We start from the raw sequence: 17,864 nt of genomic DNA on the forward strand, positions 1-17,864 counted from the left end.
AATGGGGGAAAACCCCCACAAAACACAATGCAAAAAGCAATCAATTACCATCAGCTGACCAATATGCAGCCAGTCTTCAAGCAATGGCAACCCCTATGAAACACCCCCCTCTATTTCATTTATGATCATGATGCTATATGGTATTTGCCTTTAGTCAGTTTGGGTCAGTTGTCCCAGCTGTGTACCCTCCCAGCCTCTTATCTGCTCCAACACACTTGGTGGTGGGAAGAGAGGGAGAAACAGAAAAAGACTTGACACTGTGTACACATTGTTTAGCAATAACTAAAACACTGGTGTGTTAACACTCTTTTGGTTACAAATACAAAAGCTAACACCACACATGCTACTATGAAAAAAGCTGATCCTGGCTGGACCTGGTACATTCATGCTCTGCTGTCAGACTGCAACCAAAATCTGTACTTGGGTCTAATCTAGATTCTGCACTATACAGGAAGCTGAAAAACTGTAAGAACAGCTGCATTCACTTAGGTAAGTTTCTGGTCATGTATATGCCTACATTGTATACTCACTGAGGGCCATGTCCAGTCATACTTAAACGTATGGCCAGAGGAATATGACAAAAGTCTGAATTTTAGGCTAGTCATCATCTAATCACATGGAAATGGAATGTACTTTTCTTTCACTCCATTTGACATGTTCACTCCTCACAATATCATTAATATGTATTTGGTCACACAAGAGGAAGAAAGAACATAAAGAGCTAAGGGAGCTCACCAGGCAGGTTGACAGAAGGCTGTGGGAGTGGTTTTAAATGAGACCAACCCATCCACACCCTACAGGCTGATTATCCTTACATTAAAGTGGTCTGATACATAAAAGAGCTTTTCAGAGAGCAATCATTTTAATTACTACTCAGATTGATGCGAGGGGCAACAGAAGAGAATAAGTAGTTCAGGCTCAAGTAAGCAGAGAAACAGCAGCAGCAGCAACAGAAGCTTAGAAATGGAGCAACATTAAGTGGCAAATAGTGCCTCTTTTTTTCCCTCTAACTAAAACCACAGACAGGGAAAACACATGAGTTCCTTAACTGGTTTTAAATGTTGATCAGCCACATGATTAAGCATTCCCAAAAAGTCTGCTGAGGTACCTTTAAAAGGAAGGACAAGCACTAGCAGTAGAAGCACGACAGAAAAACTGGCAAGTGCTGCTGACTAGCATATACATGTCATTCACATACCAGTTTGAACATCTGGCTTGGAACATTAAGCCATTAATTTAGACCAATCACTGGAAAAAATGTAAAGCTGTGTTTAGTTTGGCATTAATTAAAACAACTCTGAAATTATTTCCCCAATTCAGGGTGCATTCTACCATTCATATATAATTTGGTATAATTTTGCACAGAGCAGAGGAAAGTTAGTCAGTGGAGAAAGAGGCTAGCCAGACTAAGATTTGTTTGGATGCATAGCCTTGAGGAAAAGTACTAGAGAACTTTGGTATATAAGTACTTCACTACCTGAAACCATCTGCCTGCACTATTCTCTATTTAAATACCACAGTGTAAGCACAATTCCACTTGGTAATATCCATCTCACCTGCCCATGTCACTGTGCTCCAGGCAGTGATTTCTTAACACAGGCCATATCCTTCAAGTGCATTCCTTTTGTTCCTTTACCACTTCAAAGCCATGAATTCAACTGCCTTTTATATATATGCTGCAAGTCAGTTTCTTTAAACACTGGTCCCTTTTACATAGTTAATCTGAGGGTAAAGTTCTCAGCGGAAGGAGATACAAAGCTGAATTTTTCAGGCTGCAATATGAAATAACTCCCACTGAAACAAGCCATTAAAAGTCTTGTCCATGTTTTGGCTCAGAATACCAAGCAAAGTCATAACATGCTCAGTCCTCAACTGAGTAATTTCCAAAATCTTCATGGACCATATCCTGCATTTCATGGACCATACACGTTTACGAGATTCCTACCTCAAACTCCTGGTTATCATCAAGAGCCAGAAATACTGAAGCATCAATACACCCCTACTGCTAGAATCCATGAGTCCTTGAGAGAAGTCAACAGCCAGCTTTTCTTTACCTGCTTTGCCACTTCCCTCAAGCAGGCCACCCCTCGCTCAAAGTTGGGAAAGACCACAGAGCCGTACTTCTGGTACTCAGGGACCGGGCGAATCTTTATCGTAACTTCAGTAACCACTCCAAGGGTTCCTTCAGGAGAGGAGAAAAACTGAGCAAAGTGTTCCAAGATGGACTGCTTGCAAGCTACCCAACTTAACATGTACCAGAATGTTATAAGTTAACATAAATCAGAAATCCCCAAAATTCAGTTTGCAGTAACAAGTGATTTATTCCTTACTTTTTACATGGTCAATTCTCACAAAATATTCTTTAAATTGTGCTCTTTGTTACTAGACTTGTAGGCTGACTCCACAGATCCATTTAAAGCAGTGTTAAAAGCTGCACCTTCTCAGTCCTAATTAAGGTCTCCATGTTTTATTCTAACACAAGAAATTCATGCCTGCACAATGCCACCCATCAACACACTGGAAGCCACAGCATTAAAGATGCTCAAATAATCAAGCATTACTGAAGCTGAATTAAGATGCAGTATGTGAAATTACTCTGTTTTTACCTTCAGATCCCATAATGAAGTGATGGATATCAGGTCCTGTTGACATGCGAGGTACTTGACAGTTTTTTTCTACTATTCCTCTAGGAGTTACCATTTTTATATGAATCACCTGTTTAAACAAAGTGCAATGACTATCAATACTAGCATTAAGCACAGATTTTACTATATTTATTTTCCACAAAACATATTGAGTTTGATACAGTTTGGCTTTATAGGTTTTAGACATTCTGTAGGCAACCCCAAGAACCTGAGAACTGTTACCAACCATTATTTTGACACAGCATGGTTTCCCCACACAACAGATAATTTCCATTCTATGAAAAATCATATCAACTGGTGGCTACATCCAGGCAATACCAGTTAAAACTGTTTTGCTCCTCAGTGTAGAACTTCACAGATAGAACTTTATATACACCAGTATTTTAATCATAATATACATTGTACTACAGAGGGAAAAAGTGAGGGTTTAAACTTTGCTTAAGTTTTGCTTTAGAACTGCTGTTTGATGAAGCTACTATAATTCAGTCATTGATTGCTACAGAAATATTTCACTTAGGAGGAAAGACGGAAGTAGTGAAATACTTTGTGAAATAGATTATCAATATAAAAGCTGCCATAAGACTGACACATGTGCAGGGCTAGGAAGTTGTTTTTTAAAAAGTATTTTTCAATGTTATTGTTTCTAGCTTCATTCAGGCCCATGCAATAGAGCCCACATGTGGGTTTTCTTAATCCTCTGTTCAATTCAATCCTCTGTTTTACACTAAGGAAGGGTAGAGTTTCAGCTTTGCTTTAGTGATGCCTTTAAATGAAGCAAAATTACTGAATTTCAGCTAATGGCTTTACAACTTTCAAGCACAGGTAGTTAAGTAATTTTTACTCTATACAATTTATGAACCATTGATTCTGCAGTAAGTGGATTTTAGGCAGCTTATATAACACACTGTTTCAAGATATAAAGCTCCTCAAAAGGTAAACACTTCCTTGAAACAGTCTCACTGTGCTATTTTGAAACTCATATGTGTTCAAGTGTTCTGAATCAATTTTCGCTCCTATTTCCTCCTAATGAAAATTTCAGAAGCTGTTTTAGCCTAAAGTTATGCTTCCATAATAGAGAAGCCTTCTGCTTCACACCTCCCAGAACAAGCAAAACTGTACCACTCAGGCAGCAGGGGCATGATGACACTTTGTAAGTGCTATGAGTTTTACTTCAGCCAGGGCTACTGAATAAAAACTGAGTCATTCCTGCCAGCCTCAGTCGCTGACAGTGAAGTGTCACATCTGTGCACAGAACAAATATGTCTAAACTAGGAACTGATGAAAAAGCCTAGGGTAACATGGATACATTACCTAGAGTGTGCTGCAGGAAAGAAAAAAATTCACACATGGAAGGGTTAAACAAATTATGAGAGAAAGCTGGAAGTTTGAAGCAAGAAGGCAGGCAAAGTCTGAGCAGTGATGATTTATCTTCAATACATTCAATGTACTTGTTGTTACAGAAAACGTAGACTTTAAAATCAGAAAGTATGCTTAAAAGTCAAAAAATTATCTGAGTTAATATAAAGCTGAACCACTTTAATGACTAAAACAAATTCAAGAGTAGAACACTGCCATTCCCAGTGCACTGCTTCTTTCCTCTGGGTTCCTACAGACCATGTGGTGGCACTAGATCTCACCACTGTGCACCCACATGCTCAATTAGATCAGCCTACTGATTTAAAAAATACTGCTAGCCACGGGCATGTAGGAAGGTGGGGAGCTTGCTTGCTGTCAAACAGCTCAGCTAGACATCTTCAGGTACACACAACAGGTAGGAGAGACTATGGGACTTCTCCAAGTTTGATAGGGTTATTACACTGGATGAATAGAGAGTCCAAAAGAGTAGAAGACAGCACCAGAGTCAAGACAGAGTAACAATTCCTTAAGCTAGTCAGTAGTGCTCAAATGAGAATTACTTTTATGTCAGTGATAAGGATTACTAGTACTAATACCAAAAACAAGGAAACAAGCATGTCAGTCAAGATTTGATGCCAAAACTGTATAACAAAAAGAAACACTATTTACCCTCCCAGTGTGAGTAATTATAAAAGTTAAATATCTGAGAAGAAAAATTATAACAAGTATTAAAACTATTTACCAGATCTTCAATGTTTCCATAGATGTTTTTTTTCATGCCTGATGCTCGTGTTGCTACCCAGCCTCCTAGTGAACTGAATTCCATGGAGTCTGGTTCATGGCCTGTACAGAAGCCACTTTCAGCAAGCTAAAGAAAGAAAAGAAAAAATACATCCTACAGATCCTGCCTGAACTTAGTACTCCAAATTCAATATTCTATACTTGGTTGGGTTGTTTTTGTTTTTTTTTTTAATATAAGTATCCTTACCACACACCCATTTATGAAACTGTTATCTTGGATATGTACATGACATGCAAGTTGATTCTGCTTCTACTGTGCATACCCGTGCTACATATCACCCTGTGATACTCCTCCCCTGTATTTTAAAACTGAGAAGTCTATTGTTCAAAACAAGGTGAAAATTCATATACATCTGCAAAAAAAAGTTATAACTTAAGTAACTGCCAACTTTGCACAAACCCTGCCAATAAATAAGGCACTTAATCTCTTGTTCTTTCTATCCTAACGTGATATGCAGCAGGTCTGCAGAAAATTTGAGCAAATTGCCTGTACTTAATTCCCTCAAGGAGAGATGTGTTTTAATATACAGCCATCTGGTTGGGCTTCCTGTATGCAACATTGTCAACTATTTGTGATGCAGATCATGCATTCCTGTACATTAAGTAGTCACTTGTTTCTCATTTTTCTGCATTAACTTGGCCTTGCCATCTGCACAGCACCTGAGGTTGACAGGATGCCCTCAGAATTACAACACCAAAGCTGTCAAACAGCAAGAATTAAAGGCCAAGCAGTCTCACATTAAGTGATAACTGCATTAGTGCATTTGAGATAATCAATTTGCACTGACCAACTGATAACAATCATGTTGAACAGCTGTATTTAAGTATACCATGTAACATGGGTCATTAACTATGTTCTGTTGTACACAGTGGTTCTAACTTAAAGGCTGAAAGTGACTTCTACATCCTGTTTACAGCAATTCATTTAGCTCATGGTTTTCTCTATACCACAGGAACTTGTGGCTTTGTATGTTTACTGGTCATATACTAAGAAGGGTGGGTTCATAACCATTGCATATAATTCTTACCAGCTGCATGAAAACACACAAGAATTAAGCTAGAATTCAATGATTTGGACAAGGTATGAACAATACCCAAGAAAAATATATAAAAAAAAAATACTAGAAACTTAACCAGAGAAAAATACCTGTTTTTCCAGATCTTGTCCAACAATGCCAGCTTCTACACAAGCTGTTAAGTTTTTTTCATCTATCCAGAGAATCCGATTCTGTTGAAAAGCCAATTAAAACTAAGAATGAGTGTTTAAGATTTCTGTTTACTTCCTTCCCTAATGCTATAGGATCAACATACTTAGTCATACAATTTACTATTAATACCACTCCAGTCACTATACCAGTGGAAGCTGAGGCTCTTCACTCCCTCAAACTGCTACACAACAGGTTTCAATTTACAGTCACCACTACAAGAGACTAACACATATATCTGTCAATTTATACCAGGGATGTTTACAGAATAAAAAGCAAAAAAAGTCAGAAAGAATTAAATCAAAACTCTTGCAGGAGTCTCCCTCTCACAAGGTATGGGCTAACTAATCATTCAAAGTGAACTACTTCAGCTGCTTCAGTTTCAACATAAACTGCTTAACTGATCTCAGATGCCTATATAAATCAGTTTTTATGCAATAGGGACCCTATATAAGATAAAGATAACCATTAAGCATTTATTAAAATAGTCAAGCTTCAGCAATCATCTTAACTGCCCTGAGACACATATGTTTTAACTTTGACAATGCTTCCTTTCACCTTAATTTTCTTATTTTCTCTCTTCATTAATGATAACAAGAACTGGCTGGAAGTCATTCAAGAACCTGAAACTGGTTTATTTTCTGACTCAATGCTTATTTACCCATCTAGCTGACAAAAAACCAAGATAGTAAGAATTAACCACATTTCCTTGCCACACCTAAACCTGACCAAAGTCAAAGCTGTGGGCTATAAATCAAGGAGTTCAAATGAAGGCCTGAGTCACTAGTCACTTGCTGGATTTCATTCTGCATAGACACCTGAAGAGCTTCCTTCAACATACAAGTACCACCTCTGCAGAAAAAAAATCACTTTTTTTAACTGAAGAACCACTGAGTGCAGAAAACTGAGCCAAACCCCAGGTCTTACCTTCAAGGCTAAAGGAGTTAATAAGCTCAGCAAGTACCTGAAGGCAGTAGAGCCTTACATCAAAGATACAGAGCTGTTTCTGAAGCATCTCATTACCAAGTAGCCATAAATCTATTTTAAAAGTACAAAGCTCCTTCATAATGAAAAGATGAAAACTAGCAATAAATTTTACAGAACTTCATTTCTAGACTGCCATAAAGCTATGAACTTCACATTCTCAAGATGCTATCTAGACAAAAACCCCAGTTATTTCTTGAAAGTTTATCCTTCAAGTTGATTTATATATATTAGGTCACCTTATCAATTTTTACTTTAAGTAATTTGAAGTCTAGTGCAAGAACTAGTGAAATTTGCAATAACAACTTCCTCCTAGTCTTTCATTTATCCTCAGATACAAATTCCAATATAGAAGAAGAGGAGCTTTCTCTGAGTTTGATCACTTGAAGCTGCTCTAAGGCTTAACAGTGATTTTTTTTTTCTTATTGAATATATACAGGTCATATGAAGTAGTACAGGACTAATATCAGAAAAACAAACTGAACAGTACCAGTTTAATAATCATGGTGATAATTAATACTTCCATCCCTACTTTATTCTGGAAAAGAAAGAAATGTCATTCTGTAATGATCACCCAAGTAACTGTAGGATGATTAAAAAAAAACTAAAATAAAATTTATTTAAGAGATCATACCATTTGTGATGTATCTAGGGAGACAATTGTTCTTTTTTCTTCTTCAGGACATTCAAGAGCACTAGAGACACTTGTCCCTCCTGCAAATAAGGGAATGATATTTTGTGATCATAAAATTCTCAGGTAGCTTTTCTTCCAATAGAATGCCTCTCTCCCTCCTTTCTGATAAAGAACTGAATAAAGCACGATCACTGAAGTGAACTGTTTGAGTCTAGTGATAAGCCTCTTAAGGCTGCCCCCTTCTCCAGGTTTCACAAAATCAAGGCAGCTGTGGAGCTGAACAATGCTTTAGCAGCACTCCATAACAAACATGACATTCTGTGACCATCTCAGCTGCTTCTCTTAAGCCCTGCAGAGAGCTTTAAAACAAAGAAGGATAAGAAATTACAAAGCCATTCAAGAAACAGAGAACTATAGTTTCTTGACAAAAACCTTATCACAGAATGAGCTCATGAAAGCCAAAACCCCGTGTTTCCTAAGCCCCATGTTAAAACAAGGGAGCTCACAACTCTACTTCAGCAGGCTTAGAGGAGAAGACATCCACAGTGAAAACTGGAAGGCCATTATGAATTCTTTAGGCTGTGGAGGACACAGATTGTACAGGCCTTTAGCTGTACTCTGTATCTGGAACACTTCCTGAAAAGCCCTTGCCACAGGAATTTCTACTGAAGAACATCTACAAGGAAATATGAATAATTTTGAGGTAGTATTTGACCACAATCCTCTCTGAAACTTTGAATTTCAATAGTGCAACAAAAACCCCTAATTTATACACATTGTGGGAACAGAGCATCAGTTATGAAGAACACATATTTAAACTGAAGCTGAAGACATTTTCACGAATAACCTTAAACAGTTAGGAGATTTCATAATTTTACTTACCACCAAATGGTATTATGCAGAGATTGTGTTTGCAGGCTAATTCCACAATTTTAACTACATCTTCATGGCAAACTAAAAAAGAACAAACAGTTAAAAAACAGACTTTGTGCTTGTTATTTGTGCTTATTACTAAATACTGCAGTCTCACTAAGCAGCAGCCCCTTTTCCAACACCAGCAAGGAAGACATTTCAAAGTTAGGCAATAAATAGGAGCTGGGCTCAGAATTATCAGTTATAGAGTAAAGTTTAGACTCAAATAATTCTACATTTGAAGAACTAACTATAGTCTTAGTCTCTTGCTCTACTCATGGATTGAGACCTCCTGCAAATTCTCAGGGCAAGATGGGCCACCAAACAGTTAACAATTCATCTAGGTATTTTGGGGAACAAATCACAAGTAAAGCTTTTATTGAAAACAGGTTGTCCAATTTATTTTAACTGAGAAATAAGTCTCTTCTAAGAGATGAACAGCACATTTCTTTCTTCCTGAATGACATTCATTTTCAAGAGGAGTTCCTGATGAAATCTAGTTTTTCAGGATGCATTCTGTACCTGGCCAAAGAGGGAGGTGGAAATGCTTGTGCACAGCCAAGTAAAAGGATCAAAAAAGGGATCAAATACATTGCATACATGAGTTTATACAAACAGCAAAGAATGAGCAGGACTAAATAAATACTTTCCAAACTCTGGCTGCTTCGCTCTTGTCATACAGAGATGTTTTAAATGAAGGTAGTCAATCATTTTGTTTCAGCTTTTGGAGCTACACAAAATAGAAGCTGTGGCAAGTACTGCTCACAGTCACCAGTGCTCTCAAGCACCTGGCCTCAAGTAATGAATTTCATCTTATAGTGCCTCTTTTCATGCTTCCCGTATGTGATTTTGGAAAAACTGAGTAGGACTAAGTTCTTACAAGAAATTTTGAGTTTTTAATGCAGTGCAGTTATCAAAGTTATAAAAACTAACAAAAGAGTTGAACTCATACAACTAAACAGAAATTGACATTTACTTAGCTCAAATGACCTTTTGGTTCACTATTGAAGAATGGCACATGGAGTAGTTCCTAGTGACCAGAGGGCACATGACTCAAGTTAAAAAAAAGCATTTGTATCCTTTTACTAGACAGAAAAAAGCAGGCCTAGCCTATATACTCAGATTGCACTGCTCTTTCTTCCAGTCATTGATCTTTTGTGAAGTGTTCTCATAGGAGTTACAGATGTTATGCTTTTTTTTACTAAAGTACAGCATGTAAAAAACCAAAAGTTCTTCAATGCACATATTTCACTACCCTTCTAGTATCATGTACACTTTTAGAACCCAAAATTGAGACTGCCATTTTTGACAACTGCCCTTGCTGAACATACACATTCACATTACACAGTGGTTATTTAAGTGGTGAATTTATCAGCCAACAAACTTCAGCTATATTTAATAATAAATTGACTTCTCTACAAAATGATGGGATTTCACAGACACAACCTGCAGTCCAGATGCTAAACAATCATGATTACTGTTCATGAGAAAATTCTTTCCGTTTCTGTAAAGGTGAGTGAAGTCAGTGAACCAAGAGGCAGTTTTCCCCTGACCAGAATGCACAAGGGTTCAGTAAACAATGGGCCAGTTCAGAAGGGAGAAGATGACAATAAAAACTTACCAGGCCATACAACTATATCAGGAATTCGCTTAAACATTCCTTCCCTGAGTACAAATATCTCGTGTAGGCAGTGGCCTGGAACACAAACAATAAGTTACTAATGTCAAACAAGAAAGTGTTGAAAGCAGCACAGTTATACAAATGAAGTTCTCTTACCATGAGCTCTGAATACCCTATCTTCTGCATCCTGGGAATATGAGATTTTAGTGGCTCTAAGATCCTGAAGAAATTCTTCATTTACAATGGATGGAGGTACATCATTAACATTTAAGGATGCCTACAATACAAGAAAATAAATTCATTTAAGGTAAGTTCACTCTTACAGTCTTTCTGTACAACAGAAATAATAAAAACAGGCTAACACTGACTGATACCCAAACACATCTATTCCATATCAGAAAGACATCAGCTCTCCTTCACATCTTCAAACCACCAATCCAGCTTATCCTACTCTGCACACAAGAAGTTTTATTTCAGTAGCACATTCTTATCTTTCTTTCTCCTGATAAATATGGAGAAATACATGAGCTTATGAATGCATACTGAACAAATTCTCTTTTTAAGACTTCCCAAGGTGCCAGAATACATACAACAGCCACTACACACTGCAAATTCTTCTACTTACAGTTCTGTTTTCAGTAACACACCTCCCCTCCATGTCCTGAGATTTAAACCCAAATTGGACCAAAGCCTAATCAGAAGTCCAGTGCTAGGCAAAACTAAGATTGACTGATACAACATAACTGGCATGCATGAAGCAGACCTCACCTATAAGAAAGATCCCATAAAACCCATGTCTGAGTCACATACATAGAGGTGTATCCATCTAAAGTCCTGATGAACACCTGGGAAAGGTGTTCTTCATTCCAAGAATCTACACAGGAGATTCAGACTTACCAATAGACCTTAAATCAAGATTCTGTGAACCAGAGGGAAAACCTCTGCTTAAGATTTTCTAACAGCCCATTCTTCCAGGTTCTTCCAACAGATGTCTTGTCTAGTACTCTCACAGCTTCTCAAAGTGTAGACACAACCACTTAACTCTCTTTTCTGAACTCCACTTCCAATTACTGGGCACATAAGAATGTAGTTCATGTGTCAACTTTTTAAACCCACTCAGAGAACAAGAATTCTTTACATGATCCAGATTAAAGAAAAAATTTTGCAGACATTGAGTGTAAGACTCTTATGTGCTTTGAAGATTCAAAAAAAACCATGGATTTTTTTCTCCTTAAAAATGGAACAAATATGAGTAATCTCTCTAAAGGAATATGTCTTCTACCACAAATGGCCTCTGATTAGAGAGTTCTTCAATTAGATAAAAAGCTTGTCTGATGACTAAAATGTAACTTCTTCACTTCAAGTCTTATTGCAAAAGAAAACATTGGTCAAGAGTCTTATTTTCTGTTAACTAAATTCCTCAAATCTGAGAGCAGAACTGAAAGTTTTTTTACCATCATATCTTTTATTTTAAATACACTTTTAAAAATCAGGGATTGAACAAAAATTAGTTAAAAGAGTGCACTGCTTTCACACTTCTTCCATGCAAGCCTTGGTGGAAAATGAACTGACATCAACCCAAAGAGAAGAATGTGCTTGCACTTTTGCTATAAAGCTCTCAGGAAAGATGCCAGAAAGAACTCGTTTACAACCCTACCATCAAAAAGTATGGTGTAGTAATGTCCCACCTAGTCAAAGAAATTTAAGACATCTTTTTGACAAGCCCTACCTATGCTTCGTGACAAATGCAAACACAGAATATAACAAAATGGAATTCGCTGTGCTTTCATCTTCTGAAGTTAGCCTTCTACAAAAAGTATACTCACAATAAAGTTTTCTTTCCTCGAGCAGAGTTTTGCCTATCTTTGCTCTACATAACCTTCAGAGCAGCTGATACTTTTTGCCAATATATGGCAAAAACAGCAGCAGCCTATTCTGAACGGGTTGAGTCTAAAAGTTGTGCGGTATGATGAAGGTAAGATTTAAAGTTATCAGGAAAGTTGTATGATTGTGATGGAGTGTCCCCCTTATAAAAACTATATAAGGTTATGGAGAAATTAAGAGTACTGACAGGAATAATTCAGAAAGAGATAGCTGCATGAGATGTTCATTAGCAATAGCTGGCATCATTCACAGGCTCAAGTGGATAGCCAAAAGTTTGGGTTGGAACTTTCATGTGGAACATAGGACATGAAGAAAATGCAGTTTTACCAGTGATTTACCTTCTGGAAGAACATATGTGCCATCCTGACTTGCTTTAAGGATAATGCTGTAATTATTGAAATAAGGTGTCAGACAGCTAAATAAGGGGTCAGACAGCTAAAAAATATTCATCTTGTCATCTACAAACACAGAAGCTGAAATTAAGTGCTGTTAATTGAGAGGCACTCCATTACTGAGACACCTGGATTTTAGGAGCCAGTCACAGTAAACATGATGTAAATCTGGTCTTCAACTGCTGCTCTTACTATTCTGCTCTTAATGCACATTCACACAGTGCTGCTGGCTAGCCCAAAGAACTCTGATAGCAACACAGGAAACATAAGAAACAAATGGGTACCAAATAAAAATCTTCAAATCATTTAGGAAAAACCCTCACTAGCTGTGTTTACATTTTAGACTTCAAACTTTTGTTTCTTCATGGATTTCCACAGACAGAATTATTTCATATCAAGTTGAACACTAAGTGCCTGAAGATCTTTGTTGTCAAGACTATGAACTATTTAACAGCTGTAACAATTCTTTGTATATGGTTTTAAGCATCTTTATTTTTATAACTTTTCCACAAGTTTTTTAATCTTTTAGTTTTAATCTTCAAGATTAAAAAGTTAATATTTATCTATAAAAATCTTATGCACAGTGACAAACAAAAATATATCTTTATTTATTTTCATAGGACTGAAATACCTTAAAATTTGCACCCTGAAAAGCTAGTCAGGAAACCTATGTGAACTAGGTCTAAACTGCTCTCTATGTTAAATTTGGTCTGAAAAAATAAAGAGCATCAAAAGATCTTGAAGATCACAGAAGAATGTATATTTACTGTTGTTTAATTAAACACAAAAGTCACATGTAACAGGGAACCCTCCAATCTTACATGACAGAGGCAGGAGGAGATGGCACAGGAAGACAAATGAACCAAGAGATGGCTTCCCTACTGCTGGTTCCTATACCTGAACTTCTTCATGCTTAGGGGATAGCAGAAGTTGAAAACCCAGCATAGCATGACAACCTTGGAGCTATGACAGCCATGAAAATGAGGGACCTGCAGCATTATTTGAGACTAGCTATGAGAAGTCCAGGTGTATATTGGAGACTCCAAAGAGTCCTATCCTATATCAAGGTAGTCAGCCTGTTTGACATTACAAGACCACTAAAACCAGAGGACCACAACCTAACAGGAAAGCACTCAACACTGCTGGCAGATATCCTGAGGAGCTGGTCTGCAAGATGTACTGTGGAATCAGGGTATTATAAAAAAATATGTACTTGTCCTGCAATTCTGCTTTGCTCTATCCTTTCTCTGCATGTAAAAAGGGAATAACAGTTCTCAAGACCTCTCTTCCCAGCAAGTTAAAACGGCTGCCAGTTAAGACCAACCCTGGTCAACAAAAACACATCCAGATGAATTTTTCAAAATATATTGGCAGGTGGAGATCCTGTAAACCACAGCAGATTTTCATCTGCTCTATCCTTTTTCATCCCTCTATCCTTAATGTCTTGATGAATAGAGGACTGAAGAAACATTAAAGTTTTCAGGCTCTATGAGATTACCTGCTTCAAACTTGAACTCGCTCAAGAGATGGGTAGAACCATTACCCACAGCTGGGTTGCTACAGGCACAGTACAAGCACAGCCTGCTTCCAAGACTGCTTTAGCAGCTATCTAGTCAGGAACCTGAAGCCTCAAAGGGATTCTAATTAGGGAGCCAAGTCTTCTGACTCAAAGTTCAGTTACTCTTTCTAAAAAGCAAAGTATGTATGACTTCCAAAACCCAGAACATTCCCAATGAGTTATTTTTCTGAAAACATTCAGTTCCATCTTGAGTATTCTGGTAGTCAGTTTTCAGCACCCAGACATGTAATAAAAATTACCATCAAATAAGAACTTTGACATCTTTCAATACACCAAAAACACATCACAGTTTAACTTCCCTGTATTTTATATCTCTTTTATCATGGATAAGATTGATGTTGTATAAACAATTCCCTCTGGGCTAACACTTTCTACAGTCTTGAAATGCAAGCTACAGGCAGGACAAAAAACTCCCTCTGTTGGAAACTTTCATTTCAATAAAGGTACTACCAGTTATCCTGAAACCACAAGTCATGCTAAGACATATAAGGTTTCAAATAGTAGTTCTACACCAACTTTTTTTCCAAAAACGTTGCAGTATTAATACACTTTATTTAAATCAATTATGTGCGACAGCTGAATCATCTTTAACAGTGTGGTCTTGATTATCACCAAGACTAATGTTCAAAGGAACTGGTTCAGCTATTTACTTACTCTAGAGGTAGTTTTGTGCTCCAGACTTGCTCCAAAGGTTTTTTCTATCCATTCCTTAAAAGTTGGTAATACCATACCACCTAATCTGTACCTGAAAAGTCAATATTACATAGGGTCATTTTAAATTAAAAGAATGTATATCAGATACACTTCTTTCAATTTTATGTATGCACAAACAGAAGTTTTAAATGAAACTCTTTACCTACAAGCCTGCAAGGCTTCTGCACATTCACTTTTCATGCAACTGTGTATTTCATTGTATTTAGCTGTTCTTTACTTCACACAGAATCAAATCATTTGTCAGCATGGTATAATTTGCTTTGGCCATAAGGCTTTTCAGTTATCCCACCCACCACTCTTCAGAAAGGTCTCTCCCTTGCAGCAGTGTAGAAAGCAGCACCTGAGTTCACATGCTGGTTACAGATAAAGGACACACTGCAATGGAAACAGCAGTCTCAGACACACAAACCCATTTCAGTACACCTTATGCTTTCAAAGAAACAAACAGTATTAGAAGTTCGCCCTTCATCATCAAAATGCATCAGAATCCATCAAATACTGTAAAATTATTTCAGCACAAACTGTCTGGCAAGAGCCAGATTATATCCTAGCCATGTGACAAATGCAGATTTACAGACAAGGGACAGAGAAGCTGGTTTTGACCATGTGCACCATGTGAAAACACAGAAGGCTGGGGACTGAAAACAGCAAGAAACTACTGCTACTAATTGTATACATATACACCCCTTCAGCATGTACATGTGTTCAAAAGTATTCCCAGAAGAGAGAAGAAATAATATCTTTCTTTGATATTAAGAGCTTTCAGCAGCTGAGAATCCTTACCATAGTCTTCACCTGGGTCACTGCATTAGACCTAACTGAGTCTTCCCTCTAAGATCACTCATTCTGTAAGTCCAGTTATTCCCCTGTCCTTCATAGCTGGTGCAACCAACTCTACAACTGAGTCACCTGTTACACAAAATGATCAATTCTTTTTGTTTCCTCATCTCAACTACCCCTCCAGCTCTTCTACTGACAAACCTCCTGCTCTAATCCTAGAATTAAAAGGCAACAACCTTAACTCAAGCTAGACTCTTCAGCATGGAAGAGAGTATTCAGTCATTCCTCCTACAACAGCTGTTATTGTTTCATCAAACTCATACAAAAATTAATTGAATTTTTTGAAGAGGAAAGTGCAATAAGCAATGAAAGTTTAGTGCATTTGCATCAAGAGGTTGCAATGAAGGCAGAGACCCAGGTCAGCTTGGTGTGTTTTCTTCTCCAGACCTACTTCTTAGTATTCACTAAATTATCATTATAGCTGGATTCTGAAGGGAACCTTAATCACTCAAAGGACAACTAAAGCTATCAGAAACCCCAAAACTTTTAAGTCAAGACACAGACAGAAGTCACAGCATAGAAGAAGTTAGTTTACTGAAATGCACGATTGATCAGGAAGCAAGCTTTGTATGCACACACTGATGGTGCAAGAAGCCCCCCAAAAACCACCTACCACAGACACACTCCAAAAAACAGCTTCAGTTGCTCAAACTAGCAAGTACCATCTATCCCTGTGGAGATGGCAGAGTCCATAACAAAAAAGATCATTTGACACATGGTCTGTAGGGAAAGTCAACTCAACTTTCATAAAGGGGAATCCTGTTTCACTAAGCCTTGGAGCTTTATCAGGGTGTAAAAACAGAAAGTGAATAAAAGGGATACAATGAACATGAAATCCCACACTCCTTTATATTTCCACAGGTGTTCATCCCAAAAGTTATTTAAGAAAATACACTACTACAGTACTGAAGAAAAGGTTCTTCTACAGGCTGAAGGATAACATAAGTTTAAGTTAAGAAGCAAAGGGCAGGGTTTATTGATCACACTGACAGAACTCAGGACCTTAAAAAACAAAACTAAGCAGACAAAAAACCCCCATGGAAGTTAAGGTAATTGCAACAGCTGAAAGAAAAGCATTACTGCATGTTTGGCAGAATCCCACTGGTAGTCAGTATCATGGCATCTTCACTGACAACATACAACAGCAGCCCACAGTGCTGTGCATCATCTGGGCAGGGGTAAGAAAGAAGAGAGTTCATCTCTTTCTGCTGCTCTGTAGAACACTGCTGTATCCACACCTTGAGTGCTGCACACAGTTTTTGTCCCTGTCTCCAGAAAGATCTAGTGGAGCTGGAGAGGGTGCATAGAACAACTGTACAGACCAAAGGGCCTTACAAGCAGAGACTGAAGGGCCCAAGACACCACAAGCATGGACAGAAACTGCAAGAGAGGATATAACTGAGTCTTATAAATCATTAACACAGTAGATAGGCTGAAGAACTATCATCCATCTAGTCCTGCAAAACAGTAAGCTTGTTGCAAAACACAGGTACTGCACACAACCAGAACCTTGAGCTTACTGCGTCTGGATGCTGCATAGGCAGGCAGTACAAGTAGACTTGAGGTTATTAGACAGACTTATGGACAACAGACCTGTTAGTGGGTACTGAAAGGATGAGGCATCTACACCACCCATGCAGATGCTCATTCTCCTGTTTTCATTTCAAACACTCTCCTTTTGCCACTGTGGCAAACTATTCCACAGAAATTATACTGGTGTGGCCCAAGAAGGTATTTCTAATGTTATGTCTCAGTTAGAGACAGTGTGGATGGGGGAAAAACCCACCATTCTAGAGCATGTACATATCAGTCACATAGCAGTCAAGAAGCCTTGATGCTTCCTCCTGAAAAAAACAGAATTCCTGACCTTCTTGTTTAGTGTGCTTTGATTTTCTGTACACAATCTCCCTAATATACAGTGAACTGGCTTATACAAGACTTTATATTTTAATTTGGCCCTGAAATCAAAAAATTAACAACTGAAGTGCTCAAGATCCCAGTTAAGTTTTTGCAGCTTTGACTCAACTAATTCATGCAAGTTTACAGACTCAAAGACTAAGAAGGAATTTTTAGGAAAGACAGAATTTTATGTCTCTTCTGCATTCTTTTAACTATTATGGAAAGTGTATTTTTTAAAACAGGAAAGAGACTGAAAGTGTTACTTTCCACTCAGAAAGGAAAAAAAAAACCCAAACCACAAAGATGGCAATAGGTTTAAATTCCACTGCAACAAAATTGAGAGATCCCAAAGTAGACAATTTTAATGTCGCTCTGCAAAAAATGTATTTCTCAGAAAA

General features: G+C 37.7%; 1 protein-coding gene across 2 annotated transcripts in view; it reads right to left on the reverse strand.

The window, feature by feature from the left end:
• The window catches only part of AGPS (alkylglycerone phosphate synthase), a 50,359-nt gene that overhangs the window by 21,079 nt on the left and 11,416 nt on the right, over nt 1–17,864 (reverse strand). For both annotated transcript variants that reach the window (XM_036386594.2, XM_036386593.2), the window contains exons 3-11: nt 14,668–14,758; nt 10,315–10,435; nt 10,159–10,233; nt 8,508–8,579; nt 7,626–7,705; nt 5,950–6,030; nt 4,744–4,869; nt 2,607–2,715; nt 2,055–2,182 (exon numbers count right to left, since the gene is read on the reverse strand). In XM_036386594.2, the coding sequence (XP_036242487.1) occupies nt 2,055–2,182; nt 2,607–2,715; nt 4,744–4,869; nt 5,950–6,030; nt 7,626–7,705; nt 8,508–8,579; nt 10,159–10,233; nt 10,315–10,435; nt 14,668–14,758 (883 nt within the window). The remainder of the gene's footprint in view (nt 1–2,054; nt 2,183–2,606; nt 2,716–4,743; nt 4,870–5,949; nt 6,031–7,625; nt 7,706–8,507; nt 8,580–10,158; nt 10,234–10,314; nt 10,436–14,667; nt 14,759–17,864) is intronic.

The sequence above is a fragment of the Molothrus ater genome, chromosome 7 (assembly GCF_012460135.2).
Source record: "Molothrus ater isolate BHLD 08-10-18 breed brown headed cowbird chromosome 7, BPBGC_Mater_1.1, whole genome shotgun sequence".
Classification (NCBI taxonomy): domain Eukaryota; kingdom Metazoa; phylum Chordata; class Aves; order Passeriformes; family Icteridae; genus Molothrus; species Molothrus ater.